General features: G+C 40.0%; 1 protein-coding gene across 5 annotated transcripts in view; it reads left to right on the top strand.

Moving 5' to 3' along the window:
- Positions 1–17,072, top strand: part of MIA2 (MIA SH3 domain ER export factor 2) — a 111,919-nt gene that overhangs the window by 9,741 nt on the left and 85,106 nt on the right. For 2 of the 5 annotated variants that reach the window (XM_060096284.1, XM_060096285.1), the window contains exons 5-6: positions 4,647–4,865; positions 4,971–5,071. In XM_060096284.1, the coding sequence (XP_059952267.1) occupies positions 4,647–4,865; positions 4,971–5,071 (320 nt within the window). Of the gene's footprint in view, positions 1–4,646; positions 4,866–4,970; positions 5,072–10,591; positions 10,665–11,076; positions 11,471–17,072 lie in introns of those variants that run through there. The other 3 variants (XM_060096288.1, XM_060096286.1, XM_060096287.1) reach the window with 2 other exon arrangements.

The raw sequence follows: 17,072 nt of genomic DNA, 5'->3' as shown, positions 1-17,072 counted from the left end.
CCACCAGGGAAGCCCTCCTTTATTTTTTTTTTTTTTTTTTTTTTTTTTGCGGTATGCGGGCCTCTCACTGTTGTGGCCTCCCCCGTTGCGGAGCACAGGCTCCGGACGCGCAGGCTCCGGACGCGCAGGCTCAGCGGCCATGGCTCACGGGCCCAGCCGCTCCGCGGCATATGGGATCCTCCCAGACCGGGGCACGAACCCGTATCCCCTGCATCGGCAGGCGGACTCTCAACCACTTGCGCCACCAGGGAGGCCCCCTCCTTTATTTTTTTAAGAAAATTTCTTTTAGTGTTTATCTCTATTTTCTAAATAAAATATTTATATTCTTCTGTGACTAACCTATTTTAGATGATGTTCATTGGCTTCCTGTTCTGTTAGGTGAGAATTTTTTCTTATTTGCACTCACTTTTTAGCTCATTTACACTTTCCCAATATAGCTATATCTGAATGGTGTTCTCAGAAACCTAAGCTAAGGTAATTTAAAATTGTCTTGATTCCTGAATGATATTTTATTCTAGATCTATAGCTCCTCCCCCCAAGAAGATCTATGATAACAAGGGTTTTCTTTAAGTTACAAGATAATAAGGAAACTCAAGCAAAAACAATGTAAAATGTTTTCATCTTTCTTCAAGTCTCTCAATTCTAGGAGATCAACAGAGGGCAACAGAAGAAAGCAGAGTATCAGAGGATACTTCTAGATCTAGATGTCCAGGTATCTAGCAACTCCTATGATTAAAAACAAGTGGATAGCATTTTAAGTAAAGAATTATATAACATGACTTTCCCACATCTCCATTCTGATGTCTCTATGATGGACAGATTAGAAACCCAACAAATATTGGCCAATAATACAGAAACAATCGACCTAGAATGACAGAAAAACTTTCACAAGAAGAGATCAACAACGTTGCAAACTCAGAAGGAAACACATTTCACTGGTGCTGGTTGATTATCTTGAATTTCCAGAAGAGCTATATGTTATTTCTTAATATTCTACAAAATATGAGTTCTTTACTTGATCAACATCCTCAACCAGAATATAGACTTTAGATTCTAACCCTTTTCTAAATAAGAAAGGTGGTGTGATGATTTTCATGACTGAAAACATTAGAGACCTAGATTTTCAAAGGCTAGAGGAAATTACTTTGTTCTAAGCTTGTTAGATCCTAAGGGAATATTTGTGAAAAAGCAGATGAGTAATTGGAAAGAAGAGAGACTAAAAGAAAACAATATCAGACCCAGAAATACAGTATTCAAAATATAGATACATAAAAATATTTTAGAGCTTATTTATAGAAACTTCAGGGCATTCTGAATATCATTTTAGTAGAATTTATTTATCATTTCATATAGTGATACTGGGAGAATTTCTAAATATGAATAACTTGGTAGATAGTCAAATGAGAACAGGGCATTTATGCAATTATAACTAGTTTTGAGGGTCTTTTATAAAAATGTTGAGAAATTCCTTTAAGTTTCAGAAAAAAGATGTCTTACTATATAAATACTTCAAAACATTTCACTATTAATTAAATGAAAAACAAGCTGGGGTCATGCAAAGTTTGTTTTAAAAAAAGAATACTAGGGACTTCCCTGGTGGTCCAGTGTTTAAGAATCTGCCTTCCAATGCAGGGGGACGCGGGTTTGATCCCTGGCTGGGGAACTAAGATCTCACATGCTGCAGGACAACTAAGCCCACGTGCTCCAGAGCCTGAGAGCCCCAACGAAGAGCCTGCACGCAGCAACGGAAGATCCCGCATGACGCAACAAAGATCCCAAGTGCTACAACTAAGACCTGACACAGCCAAATAAATAAATAAATAAATAAATACTGAAAAGAAAAAAGAAGAATACTGAAAGAGGGATTCAGATAAAACCACAGACTCTATTTTCTCAATATTAGAGAAATAGCTAAAATAGACAATATTTTCAGATAATTTCAACAACTCTTTTTTTTTGCGGTACGTAGGCCTCTCACTGTTGTGGCCTCTCCCATTGCGGAGCACAGGCTCCGGACGCGCAGGCCCAGTGGCCATGGCTCACGGGCCCAGCCGCTCCGTGGAATGTAGGATCTTCCCAGACTGGGGCACAAACCCATGTCCCCTGCATCGGCAGGTGGACTCTCAACCACCGCGCCACCAGGGAAGCCCTCAACAACTCTTTTAGGGAATGACAAATGAAAACTTGACTTATTTAGAAAGAGTGCATAAGGAAAATGAATCACTGATCTTGAAAAAGGATGTGTGAAAATCTGAGGTTTGAGATAACCACATTTACAAAAAGCTAATATCCTGAGATAAGAATTTACGAAACAGATAAATTAGGGAACAATTATTTATATTACAATATTAATAGATCCTAAGGGAATATTAGGATATTAGGACTCTATTTTACAAAAGGACTCCAAACTGAGCTTATTTAAATAATGAATTTCCCAGGTACAGTTAAATATGAAAACTATTCATTATTTTATTAACTATTCATTATTTTATTTGAATTAAAATTCTGTTTATTAATTTATTAACAATTGTAAGAAAGTCATATCTGTATCTAATGTGCTTTTTAAAATTGAAGTATTGTTGATTTACAACGTTTCAGGTGTACAGCAAAGTGATTCACTTATACATATATAACTGAATATATATATATAAGAATATATGTATATTCTTTTTCAGATTCTTTTCTATATTAGGTTATTATAAGGTATTGAATATAGTTCCCTGTGCTATACATTAGGACCTTGTTGTTTATCCATTTTATATACAGTAGTGTATAACTGTTAATCCCAAATTCCTAATTTATCTCTCTCCCACTTTCCCCTTTGGTAACCATAAATTTGTTTTCTATGTCTGTGAGTCTATTTCTGTTTTGTAAATAAGTTCATTTGTATCATTTTTTAGACTCCACATATAAGTGATATCATATGATATTTGTCTTTCTCTGACCTACTTCATTTAATATGATAATCTCTAGGCCCATCAATGTTGCTGCAAATGGCATTATTTCATTCTTTTTTATGGCTGAGTAATAGTCCATTGTATATGTATACCATCTTCTTTATCTGTTCATCTGTCGATGGACATTTAGGTTGCTTCTATGTCTTGGCTATTTGTAAATATTGCTGTTATGAACATTGGGGTGCATGTATCTTTTCAAATTATAGTTACAAATTATAGTAAGTTACAGACATGTGTTTGCTTACTTGGGACTTTCATCTTTTAAACAATGCTAAGTAAGTGACAGCATCAAAGCCATGTGTTAAATTCATAACTCAAAGAGCAAAGTTAGACATTGAATAATTCAGTTAGGACTATTCTTTAATATTGTTTTTCAGGGCTGCACTGATACTTTTCTATCCTTGTCTTAAAAAGTAACTGAGGAATAAATCCCACAATTTACTTGAATACTATAGCTCAGGCTAGGACTAGTTAGAACTTCTTTTTTTAAATCCTGTTTGATTAGTTCATTGAATCAGGTGATCAGTTTAAACTATGTTTGAAAATTGAAGTGTCTTAAATTGATGGCTATTTGACATGGTATGCACATGTATGCATATGATGACATGGTATGCATATGATGCAACATTACAAATGTGTAAAATTATGACATATATGTTTCTTTATTTTGGGGAAGGGTGATCCTTTTTATTTTTTATTATTTTTTATAAATTTATTTATTTAAAAATAAATTTATTTATTTTAAATTTATTTTTGGCTGCATTGGGTCTTTGTTGCTGTGCACGGGCTTTCTGTAGTTGCGGCAAGCAGAGTCTACACTTCGTTGCAGTGTGTGGGCTTCTCTTGCTGTGGAGCATGAGCTCTAGGCCTGGGGGCTCAGTAGTTGTGGCTCACGGGCTCTAGAGCACAGGCTTAATAGTTGTGGTGCATGGTCTTAGTTGCTCCGCGGCATGTGTGATTTTCCTGGACCAGGGCTCGAACCCGTGTCCCCTGCATTGCCAGGCTGATTCTTAACCACTGCGCCACCAGGGAAGCCTGGTAATCCTTTTTAAATGAAAGTTCTTGAGATGTACATATATATCTTCATATATACAGGGCCATGAGTCAAAGGATGCAGATGCACTCCAGAAGGTAGAAAAGGCAATGAAATGGGTTCTCCTCTAGAGCCTCCAGAAAGAACACACAGCCCTGCCAAAACCTTGGTTGTAGGATTTCTGATTTCCAGAACTCTAAGAGAATATATTTGTATTCTTTAAGCCACTAAGTGTGTGGTAATTTATTACATCAGAAGTAGCAACTGGGGCTTCCCTGGTGGCGCAGTGGTTGAGAGTCCGCCTGCTGATGCAGGGGAGGCAGGTTCGTGCCCCGTTCCGGGAAGATCCCACATGCCGTGGAGCGGCTGGGCCCGTGGGCCATGGCCGCTGAGCCTGCATGTCTGGAGCCTGTGCTCCGCAACGGGAGAGGCCACAACAGTGAGAGGCCTGTGTACCGCAAAAAAAAAAAAAAAAAAAAGAAGTAGCAACTAACAGAGGCTACAAATTTATGTTTTAATGAATTCTTTCCATAATGAAGTATCACAATGCCCACAAGATTCAAAGAATGACCTGACTAGAAAAAAAAATAGGAAGCCCACAACAAAGCAAGCATGTAAAAAAAAAATCCCAAACATTTCTCCTTATTTATTTGCAGATATGGTCTCTAAAATAGAGTTATCTATGAGAATTCATGAAGAAGTACATTTCAAAACTCTGTCTTCTGAAAATAATGATGAAAAGTCAAAAACATCACTAGACACTGAAAGGCCTACTCAAGTGGAAATAGACACATTTGTGGAAAATACCCTGTCAAACAGTCAGATCTTTTCAACTGATTACTCTTTGTCTTCTCAAAATTATGTTGCTCAAAAAGGTAAGAAACAAGCTATTTGTTCTCCAATGCAGCAAGTAAGGAAAAAATTAGATTCAAAATTATATCGTATCAAGTGTTAACATATTTTTATTTATAAATTGACAGAAGATGCTTCTGAGTGTCAGATTCTGAAATATTTATTTCAAATTGATGTTTATGATTTCCTGAATTCTGCGTTTTCACCAATTGTAGTTCTTACAGAAAGGGTAAGTTGACGTTTTAGATGTTTTTCAATAATTTTACCTATTTTACTAAGTATAGGAACAGCTGAAAATTATGTTTGAGTGAATCCTTCCTATGTGAGTGTTACATAATATTTCTCTTTACATAAGATCTTACATGTAAGCTTTCTCCTTACATGAATGTTTTGTTGCATGGATGTTGTTAAGGATTTTTTCTAAAACTTTCCTTAAGCTTTGTTGATCTTGAGCATTTGGGATTTTTCCTTCTCCTTTTTTTCAAATCAGGGGAAATTACACTAAGAGTTAACTCAGAAATAATATGAACTGAAAATTAATCTTAAGCAAATTATTAGTATTTGAATGACAGCTGTGACCTCAGAATGGTGTAATGTGAGAATCTTGCAAAAGCAACTAGTACCTCAAAATTTAACCAAGTCATAACTGAAATTCTAAAATCTGTCCACTTTTTCATTTATTGTAAATCCTATTAAATTCTGTCTCATTTATTGTAAATGAAATATTGCAAAAGGACCTAGCTGTAGTACTTGGCACATGAGGCCTTTTACAAATGTTTGTTCCTTTTCTCATCTACTGCTACCAAATAAATAATTGAGGAAGTACTTTTGTCTTCTCATTTACATTTTAAGATGAAATTTAACAGTGGTTGCCTTCAAGGAGTTCACTCTAGTTGGAGGACACCGGTGAAAAAAATGAAATAATTATAATATGGTGCCGTAATAGCCACAGGATGCTACTGATATACAGGAGGAGCTGCCTAGTAGACTGATTGGAAGTGGTAGGTAGAGAGGGTGGGGAAGAGAATCCTGGGAAAATGTCCCAGAAGAGATCTTACTTGAGCTGATATTGAAGAAAGAGTAGGAGTTAGCCAGGCAAGAAAGGATAAACATTCTAGGTTGAGGAGAGAGCATTTTTAAAAGTACAGGAGTGGGAGAGAGCTTGGCATTTTTGGAGATCTATAAACAATTCAGTCTGATTGAATACAGAGTGAGACTGAAGTTGTATACTGGGATTATGTAAAAAATAGCTTTGCATGTTATGATAGGAAGTTGAACTCTATCTTTTAAATGATGGGGCACTATTGAGGAATTTTAAGTAGGGAGTGAACTGAAAATTTTTCATTTTTAAAGTCTATCTGTCAACATTGTCAAATAAGAATTGAACCGGATAAAGACCAGAGGCAGGGAGGCCAATCAAGAAATTATCACTTTAGTTCAGGAAATAAATGGTGAAGGTCTAAAACAGGGTTTATAAACTCAAATGAAATGAGTGCAGCACAGGTAAAGGTGAGAGCTGTAACCAACTGGAGAGTGTATGCCTTCTCTGAAACATGTAGCTGCTACTTACCTTCAGCCTCGTTTTTGCCAGATCTTCTGATATTTCAGGAAAAGTTGGAAATCTGGGTTCTTTTGTGTGAAATCTCCCAATTTTAAATGCTGGAAAATATTTAGATTAGAAAAAATATCATGCAGTTCAGACAAAACATTCTGTGGGTTGGGTCTGGCCCACTAGCCACATTTTTTAACCTTTGGCCTAATATCTGATAGTGGTTGTTAAAATGATTGGAAGGACAAACTAGGTAGATTTTTGTAGATAGAATTCATTGGATTTAATGATTGATCAAATGTAGCAAGGAGAAGAAAATGCAAAAATGAGGATAATTTACCAGATTTTTAGTTAGAGTGACCAGGTGCCACCGACTGTAAGAGTATTTGTGAAAACTAGGCTTAATGACACATATTGTTTTGCTTTCAGAGGCTTCCTCCTTACTTTATTTCTTTGCTGGTTTCCAGAGAGTTGACATTACTTGGTAAATAAGTTCAGAGAAGTGATTAATTTACTCTGTATGATTTGGTGTTGAAGATGTTGATTAAAAACATTACTTAGAAATCTGCTCTAGCATAGGAGAAAAGGAAAACTAATAATAATGATGTAATTTATAAAAGTAGTCATAATAAAACTTTCAACTACCCATTTAATTAATTCTACTTATTAGTGTGTCCAACTGACATAGCCCTCACTTGTCATCCCCCTCTCCCATAAATTATACCAGTGAAGTTACTAAATTAAAAAATAATTTAGTAGTACACCATATTCACCTTTCATATAAAGTGCTTACTTAATACAGGCTATGCTAAGTAAGCTTACTTTTGTGGACTCATTAAATATCATCAAATACATTTTACTTGAACCATTTTGGTTGAAATTCTTCAGACATGAAAATATTGAACTTAAATTTGTTAATTATCTTGTGACCTTGGAGAGTCACTTGTTCTCTGGGGAAGTCTTGGTTTAAAACTGTAATATCAGTAGCAGAGACTAGATGACAGACTGGTCATTGGCTGGCTTGAGCATTGTTTAAAAATTATGAACCAGTTGACTACATTTAAAAGGTTAGTTCATATAAAAATCTGGATTTCTGCGTTCTCTTGAAGAAGTAGAAGACTGTAATACATAGTCTTCCGTTCTTCTGTGGCAACAAGAAGCTCAAGCTGAATAGCGCTTGCATTGAATAGACGTGCGGTTTTCATTTCCCTATACTTATTTCAACTGTTTGGCCTCTATGTAGCTTTAAGTTCATAATGTTTGGGCTAAATGCTCTGAAGAGTTTCTGCCAGGTCAGGAATGCTAAGTCTTAGTGGGTCTATTAAGCATCCATAATAGCTGAAGTAAATGGAAAATTTGAGCAATTTTCCAGTTAAATGTAGGCAAAAGTGTTTCCTTTTCTTCTTGCCTAAATGCTTCAGGTAATTGTTTCTATTCGCTGATAATTTTAGTTAGATTTTGTATACAAAATACTTTTTTTGAATTGTTTAAGTAATAGGAATCAACACCACTTTTTAATCTATTTTATTTTATAATTGAGGAGGCTCTTTGGGTTCTAACCTTTATATATTCTTAACTAGAATAAAAAATATATAAATATATTCATTTATATGTGGAATAAACAATGGAAATTCCCCAGCTCTTGTTCAACAGGTAGCTCCTGATTTAGTATGTTCTGAGAACAACTCTTACATCACTAGTGCAGAGAATGAAGATGTGGCTCAGCATGTTTGACTTTCTTTTGAAGGACTAGATCGTACAGCCTGTGACACTGACTGTTTAATTAAATGGGAGTAACTAGTGTTTACAGTTTAGCAACAGGGCCCTTCATAAGGGAAATCAGTTTCTAGGTTGTGGACAAGGTTTACTGGTTAGCATGTTTCCAATGTGCTTGTATGCTTTCTAGCAGCTGTCACAAACACTAACAGCATTTGTTCTCCATTTCCTTTAAAGTAAGCTTATATAAGATGGCAAAATCCCATATCTACTTAAGGAGGACAAACTTTGATATTTTTCACATGGTAAAAATCATGTACTCTATATGAATATAATATAGAATAAAACATTCAATTTTATTTTTATCAGTTACCTAATTTGGTATTTCTCTTTTCAATTGTAGATTTTAAGAGGGTAGTACTAGGCATGACATTTAAGGAAGAATTAATCAGGAGTTATGTCCATGAAATTAGATTATTGGTTGGTAGTCACAACTCCACCTATAGCACCCCTTTGCCACACAAGTGTCAAAGCAGGATCACAGTGTGGAAACACAAGAGTGCAGGATGTATTAGAATCTGAAATCTTTCTCAAGGATATGAGGAGCTTAGTAGAACTTTATTTACATATTAGAATATATTAACATGAACCTTTTAAAAAATGGAATTGAAACATCTAGAGGAAGAGGTAAGTTTCTATATGACTATTAAATGTGCAGAAAAGAAATTAGGTTTGAACCTGGCATTGAGTTTAAGTTTTACTGTTTTTGCCATGGGGAAACTTGTAGATTTTTCTTTTAAATTTCATTTATCCTTTTGTCCCTGCTCTATGTTTTTAATATTTGGAATGGTAATTATTGAAAGACTAGAAAAGGACACAGACTGTCTCAGGGAGGGCAAAGGGATTTTTAAAAAAATGTTTTACATTGTAAATAAATCCCGAAAGCTAACGATTCTGGAGTTCCCTGAAAATGTTCAGACTAACTGAAGAATTTTCATTCAGTAATACAGTGTTTTAATTGAGGCATATGTTGTTGTTCTAAGATCCTTTGAAATTCTAAATTTTGGTTATGCTTCTGTTTAGATTTTTTAAATTAATTAATGAATTAGTTTATTTATTTTTGGCTGCATTGGGTCTTCGTAGCTGTACGTGGGCTTTCTCTAGTTGCAGCGAGCGGGGGCCACTCTTCGTTGCAGTGCGCGGGCTTCTCATTGCAGTGGCTTCTCTTGTCGCGGAGCATGGGTTCTAGAGTACAGGCTCAGTAGTTGTGGCTCGTGGGCTCCAGAGCACGGGCTCAGTAGTTGTGGCGCACGGGCTTGGTTGCTCTGCGGCATGTGGGATCCTACTGGACCAGGGCTCGAACCCATGTGCCCTACACTGGCAGGCGGATTTTTTTTTTTTTTTTTTTTTTGCGGTATGCGGGCCTCTCACTGTTGTGGCCTCCCCCGTTGCGGAGCACAGGCTCCGGACGCGCAGGCTCCGGACGCGCAGGCTCAGCGGCCATGGCTCACGGGCCCAGCCGCTCCGCGGCATATGGGATCCTCCCAGACCGGGGCACGAACCCGTATCCCCTGCATCGGCAGGCGGACTCTCAACCACTTGCGCCACCAGGGAGGCCCTGGCAGGCGGATTTTTAACCACAGCGTCACCAGGGAAGCCCCTTCTGTTCTGATTTTAGTGAACTATTCACATAGTTTAGTTTCAGCACACACTGTCCAACACATGAAGGTTGTGTAATACCTTAAAAATGGAGAATCATTAAGCAATTTCTGCTACTCTTTGCTACTTGTGAAAGTTCCTGAAACTCCTTAAGCTGATGTGGCAAATGAGAGAGAGCACTTTGAGTTCCAAAAAACTAGCCTGCATTTTGGTCCTGAAAATCACTTGCCGTGAACTTGGGCCATTTCTGGATTCTTTTTGGCACAATAGTTCTGTTGCTGCTAGAGCTTAACATTAGGGAAGTTTCCTAAGGATCTAAGATTCTGTTCAATTATTGAGTTCTCTCGGGTGATTTGTTTAGGAAGAAGTATCTGTGGCTTTTTGAGTTGCTTCATTAAGGACTTCAGTTAGAAGACTCAGAGATGGGTGATCCTTTACACCTGTGTTAGCTAAAACCCATTCCCCAAGAACAGATCCAGCCCTGGGTATTTTATTCGACAGACCTAAATATAGGGTCCTAAATTTAGAAGGCAAGATGCTACTTTTAGCTTCCCTTCCTCAGAGGAGAACAGCACGCGCCCAGCTAAGGTCCATACGGGTTTGATTTAGCATTTGGGTAACTAGGAGCTCATGGAGTTTAAAGAGTTTTGCCCAGCAAGTGCCCAGGTAACTCAGGTAAAAGTGAGTAAAGCCCTCGAACCCTTCGCTGGGCAGAGGAGGCCAGATCGATGTCCTCTTGCGTGGGAGAGGTTAAACTTTGCCCAGAACACAGCTGACCCGAGACGCCTTCCTGTCCAAAGTCCGGACACGGTTGGCAGGAGGCGCGGGCCCTGCAAGCCATTTTCTGACAGGAATGAAGACGGCGGCCGGTTTCCCTGGGCCGGCGGGCTCCCTCAGGGTACGAGGCCGTCAGGGCTTCCGTGGGGTGCGGACAGCAGGCTCTAGCGGGGCTGCGAGAGGAAAGCGATGGGGGCTGGGGCTGGGCCAGGCGCCGGCACCCGGGCCGAGGGGGCGCTTCGCGCTCACCCCGCCGGGTTACGCCGAGGGGCCTCCGGGAGAAGCCTCGTCGCCGGCACCCGAGGTGGGGACTCCTGAGACCTAGTCCTGACGTTCGGGGCGGTGCGGCCCACACCACAGAGCAGGCCTGGAGGTCGAATCCCATTCTCTCAGCCTCAAGCCTCTCGATTTCCAAGGCTTGGTAGCTCCGCCAGGTAGAGCCCCGGCCCCTTTAAGAGAGAACGACCGGGACACGTCTACTAACCTCGCGCGAAGTAGGAGGGGAAATTAACGGAGTCCTTGCGACCCCGCCTCCGTGCGGCGGTCTGGCCGAAACCAAACCGAGGGGTAGGGCGGCGAGGAGAGTGCAGGTCGCAGGCTCATGCGGGCGGGCTTGGACCTTCGGATCTTCAGGACGCAAAGCGTAACCTAGGGGCTGAAGCTCCCCGGCTGGGCAGCGTGGACACTTGAGGCCCGTAGGCGCCGTTCATCTCTGGCACCTCCCCGCAGCCGGCTCCGCAGTGGTCTGCTCCGGTTGCCGGTGCGGGTTTGGGTTCCGGACCGAACGCTGCGTGTCCGGTACCGCTGGTGGTGGCTCGGCCAGGCCCTGGATACGGCGCCGACTGCCAGGGCAGCCTTGACGCCATGGAGGGCCCAGGGACTGTCTCTCAGCCGCACTTGGGGCTGGTCCTGGGACAGCTTCGCCGGGTGAGTCCAGGCGCGATCCGGGTCACTTGGCTCAGGGGTCGCGGGAGCCGCCCGGGGAAGGTAGCAGCCGACTTTGGCTTTGGGGTCTCAGCGGCGGTGGTCGGAGGTCCTGAAGCCAGTTCTCACCTGTCGCCGGGCTACGGCCTGTGTCCGAGACAGTAGCCAGGTTCCTGGGATGCCTGGGCGGTTTTTTTGTGTGGTGTAAGGGGACCTGGAGATCAGGAAGATGAACAGAGCATTAGCTTAGCAGGACTTTACAAGGGTGTGTTTCCCGATTCCTAAAATGAATTAGCCTTTCGGTCGTGATATTTATTTTGAACAGAGGTCAATAACACGTGGTTTCCCCGACAGTGAGAAACTTGAGGACAGATACTCTGAAATGAGTTCCCTTTAGTACTGAAACTTCAGGTTGCTTGAAAAGACACCTAAGCCTGGATAGGGAATCGGGATTCTAAGTCTGCGTTTTCTTTTAATAAAGAATGCTTTTTTGAGTTGCTTTACCGTAAATGAGATTGTTCTTCGTTTCTTTCTGTCTTGTTAATGTGAAAGGCCGTGTTAATGTAAAATCTGGAGATCCTGAGCTCCCAGTGTTCACAATTTCCTTTTTCTTTCTTTTTTTTTTTTTAGGTTCAGTTTATAATCAGGTTGCAGGGATTTTTCTCACTAAGTGTTTACAGGTGTCTTTGTTGACATATTTAGGGGCATTTATGTCGCCGTATTTTAAAAAAACTATTTGTATTAAAAATGTCAAAAACCCCGTTAAACTTTGGGGCAGTTATGGTTATCGCTTTCTTATTATGTAAATTTAAAAGTTCTGTTGCCGTTGTATTCATTTATTCAACCATAGTGTGTCTAGTGATTTTATATATGTATGAATGTAAATACAGATGACAGTTATATGGAAGTTCTAAATGGACTAAGACATAGTCTGGGCCACTGGTGTCATACTGTCTGTTAAGGGAGAGAAGACAAAAGCATAGAACAAAGTAGAAACGGATGAAGTGCTTACTGAAGCATACATACAAAGTGCTGAGGAAATTGAGGGGTGGGAGAGATTACATTTTCTTGAGTGTTTATGAAAGCCTTTCCAGGCTGAGCCAATAGCTTAAGCAGAGCAGGAATGAAAACAACATGGTGTGTACAGCAGACTGGGAGCCGTATTACTAGAGTGTAAAGTGGGCTCAGGGAGTGATGTGCAATGATCCTTGTTGTAGACGAAAGTTTGTTCCAAGTGATGTAGGTGCTGGAGAGCCCTTGAAGTATTGCAGTGGTTAGACTTTTGGTTTAAATAGATCTTCCTGATAGTAGTATGTAGGTTAGGTGTAAGGACAACAAAACTAGAAGCAGGGTGTAAGGGAGAGGTGACAGAGTCGTCAAGTAGGGGTAGAGAAGAGGGTACTGAATGGGAAATATATAGTAGCTAAGAACTATAGTGGGTAGGAATTTAATGATTGTATGCAAAGGATCAGAGAGAGAAAAGGAATCTAGAATGACTCCCAGTTTCTGGTTATGGCAACTTACTCATTCAAAGAGATAGGATATATAGAAAGATAAGGATTTGTGGGATGAGAGAGAATTTCAGATTGCACATATTTCCCTTCACGAAAAACAACTCTGTGAACAATATCTTCATCTGGATGTTTTTTTTGGCTAAATGCACTATGCTCACAACACTGGCCTGGGACCTAGGATAGCACAACACTGCTCGGCTTTTTAAATTTTTTTTTTAAGTTAAAAAATAATTTTTTATTGAGGTATAATCATATAACATAAAATTTACCCTTTTATAGTATTGAATTCAGTGATTTTTTTTAATGTTCATTATGTTGTGCAGCTATCACCACAATTTTGGAATATTTTTATCACCCTAAAAAGAAACCCTGTCCTTATTAGTACATTCCCAATTTTCACCTCACTCCATCCCTTGGCCACCACTAATCTACTTTCTGTCTCTGTGAATTTGTCTATTCTGGACATTTCGTGTAAATGGATCATACGATATGTGGCCTTTTGTGTCTGGCTTCATCTACTTAGCACACTTTCAAGAGTCTTTCGTGTTGTACCATGTAACAGTACTTCATTCCTTTTTATGGCTGAAAAATGTTTCATTGTCTAGATATACTATATTTTGAATATTCATTCATAGTTTAATGGATATTTGGGTTGTTTGTACTTTTTGACTCCTATGACTAATGCTGCTATGGACATTCATGTACAAATTTTTTTTAATGAATATTTTAAGTTCTCTTGGGTATATACCTAGGAATGGAATTACTGGGTCATATTTACTGTATGTTTAACTTTTGGAAGAACTGCCAAATTGTTTTCCACAGATGCTGTGCCATTTTACATCTCCACTGGCAGTTTATGAGGGTCGAATTTCCCACATCCTTTCCGATACTTTTTTATTCTAAATAGTCACTCTAATGATGAGTGTAAAGTGGTATATCTCGTTGTGGTTTTGATTTGCAGTCCCCCGATGACTAATGATGTTGAGCAACCTCACATGTGCTTATTGGCCATTTGTGTTGTCTTCTTTGGAGAAATATCTATTCAGTTCTTTACCATTTAAAAAATTGGATTATTTGTCTTTTTATTGTTGAAGTCATAAGAGTTCTTTATACATTAACAAAATTAGACCCTTATCAGGTATATGATTTGCAAATATTTTCTCCTGTGGATTGTCTTTTTTTTTTTTTTTTTTTTCCCCCTCTTTTTGCGGTATGTGGGCCTCTCACTGTTGTGGCCTCTCCCGTTGCGGAGCACAGGCTCCGGACGCGCAGGCCCAGCGGCCATGGCTCACGGGCCCAGCCGCTCCGCGGCATATGGGATCCTCCCAGACCGGGGCACGAACCCGCATCCCCTGCATCGGCAGGCGGACTCTCAACCACTGCGCCACCAGGGAGGCCCTGGATTGTCTTTTTACTTTCTTGATGGTGACCTTTGAAGCACCAAGGTTTTTAATTTTTTTGTGTGTGTGTGTGGTACGCGGGCCTCTCACTTTTGTGGCCTCTCCCGTTGTGGAGCACAGTCTCCGGACGCGCAGGCTCAGTGGCCATGGCTCATGGGCCCAGCCGCTCCGCGGCATGTGGGATCTTCCCAGACCGGGGCACGAACCCGTGTCCCCTGCATCGGCAGGTGGACTCTCAACCACTGCGCCACCAGGGAAGCCCAAGGTTTTTAATTTTGGTGAAATCTAGTTTATCTTTTTTTTCCCTTTGGTTGTGTATGCTTTTGGTGTTATATTTATGAAACCAGTGTTTAAAATAAGGTCACAAAGATTTCCTTCCTTCCTGTGCTTCCTTCTAAGAGTTTTAGCTCTTACATTAAGGTCTGTGATCCATTTAAAATTAATTTTTATATATGGTATAAAGTATGGGTCCAGATTCATTTGTTAGTGGGTAGATATTCACTTGTCCCAATACCATTTGTTGAAAAGACTCCTCTTTCCTCATTAATTTTGTATTGGTACTGCTGTTAAAAATCAATTGACCATACTTTTTTTATTGATATAGTTCATTTACAATATTATATTAGTTTCAGGTGTACAACACAGTGATTCAGAACTTCTATAGATTATCCTCCATTTAAAGTTATTATAAAATATTGGCAGTATTCCCTGTGCTGTACAATATATCCTTGTAGCTTATTTACTTTATGCATAGTAGTTTGTACATCTTAACCCTCTCCTTTTTCCTGCCCCTCCCCCTCCCCACTGGTAACCACTAGTTTGTTCATTATATCTGTGAGTCAGTTTCTGTTTTGTTGTATTCACTTGTTTTATTTTTTTAGATCCCACACACAGTGATAACATACAGTATCTATCTTTCTCTGTCTCAGTCATTTCAGTAAGCATAATACCCTCCGGGTTCCCATGTTGTTGCAAAAGGCAAAATTTTATTCTTTTTTATGACTGAGTAACATTCCATTGTATCTATATCTGTATCTATCACATCTTCTTTATTCATTCATCTGTTGATGGACACTTAGGTTGCTTCCATATATTGGCAATTGTAAATAATGCTGCAATGAACATTGTGGTGCATGTATCTTTTCAAATTAATCTTTGTATTCTTCGGATGTATGCCCAGGAGTGGAATTGCTGGATCATATGGTAGCTCTATTTTTAGTTTTTGAGAAACCTCCATAATGTTTTCCACAGTGGCTGCAGCAGTTTACATTCCCACCAACAGCGTCCGAGGGTTCTCTTTTCTCCACATCCTTGCCAGCATTTGTGGTTTGTGGTCTTTTTGATGATAACCTTTCTGACAGGTATGAAGTGATATCTCATTGTGGTTTTTTTTTTTTTTTTTTTTGCGGTATGCGGGCCTCTCACTGTTGTGGCCTCCCCCGTTGCGGAGCACAGGCTCCGGACGCGCAGGCTCCGGACGCGCAGGCTCAGCGGCCATGGCTCACGGGCCCAGCCGCTCCGCGGCATATGGGATCCTCCCAGACCGGGGCATGAACCCGTATCCCCTGCATCGGCAGGCGGACTCTCAATCACTTGCGCCACCAGGGAGGCCCTCATTGTGGTTTTGATTTGCATTTCTCTGATGATTAGCGACGTTGAGCATCTTTTTAAGTGCCTGTTGGCCATCTATTTGTCTTCTTTGGAAAAATGTCTTTTCAGGTCTTTCACTCATTTTTAAATTGGGTTGTGTGTGTTTTTGACATAGAATTGTATGAACTGTTTATATATTTTGGATAGTAACCCTTTATTGGTCAGGTCATTTGCAAATATTTTCTCCCATTCATTAGGTTGTCTTTTCATTTTGTAGATGGTTTTATTTGCTGTGCAAAGGCTTTTAAAAGTTTAATTAGGCCTTTATTTTTACTTTTGTTTCCTTTGCCATAGGTAACAGATCCAAAAAAATATTGCTATAATTTTTGTCAGAAAGTGTTCTGCCTATGTTTTCTTCCAGGAGTTGCTGTTTTTTTTCTTTTTAAAAATTTATTTATTTTATTTATTTATTTTTGACTATGTTGGGTCCTTGTTGCTGCATGTAGGCTTTCTCTAGTTGCGGTGAGTGGGGGCTACTCTTCATTGTGGTGCGCAGGCTCATCATTGCAGTGGCTTCTCTTGTTGTGGAGTATGGGCTCTAGGTGCGTGGGCTTCAGTAGTTGTGGCACGCGGGCTCAGTAGTTGTGGCTCGTGGGCTCTAGAGCAGGCTCAGTAGTTGTGGTGCACGGGCATAGCTGCTCCACGGCATGTGGGATCTTCCAGGGCTCAAACCCATGTCCCCTGCATTGGCAGGCAGATTCTTAACCACTGAGCCACCAGGGAAGCCCCCTTCCAAGAGTTTTTATGGTTTCTGATCTTACATTTAGGTCTTTAATCCACTTTGAGTTTATTTTTGTATATGGTGTGAGAAAATATTCTAATTTCATTCTTTTACATGTAGCTGTCCAGTTTTCCCAGCACCACGTATTGGAGAGACTGTCTTTTCCCAGTTGTATATTCTTGCCTCCTTTGTCATAGATTAATTGACCATAAGTGTGTGGATTTATTTCTGGACTCTCTATTCTGTTCCATTGATCTATGTGTTTGTTTTTGTGCCAGTACCATACTGGCTTGATTAATATAGCTTTGTAGTATAGTCTG

The sequence above is a fragment of the Mesoplodon densirostris genome, chromosome 4 (genome assembly GCF_025265405.1).
Source record: "Mesoplodon densirostris isolate mMesDen1 chromosome 4, mMesDen1 primary haplotype, whole genome shotgun sequence".
Taxonomy (NCBI): domain Eukaryota; kingdom Metazoa; phylum Chordata; class Mammalia; order Artiodactyla; family Ziphiidae; genus Mesoplodon; species Mesoplodon densirostris.
Note: the sequence above shows the minus strand (reverse complement) of the source record. Positions and strands in the feature narration are given on the sequence as shown.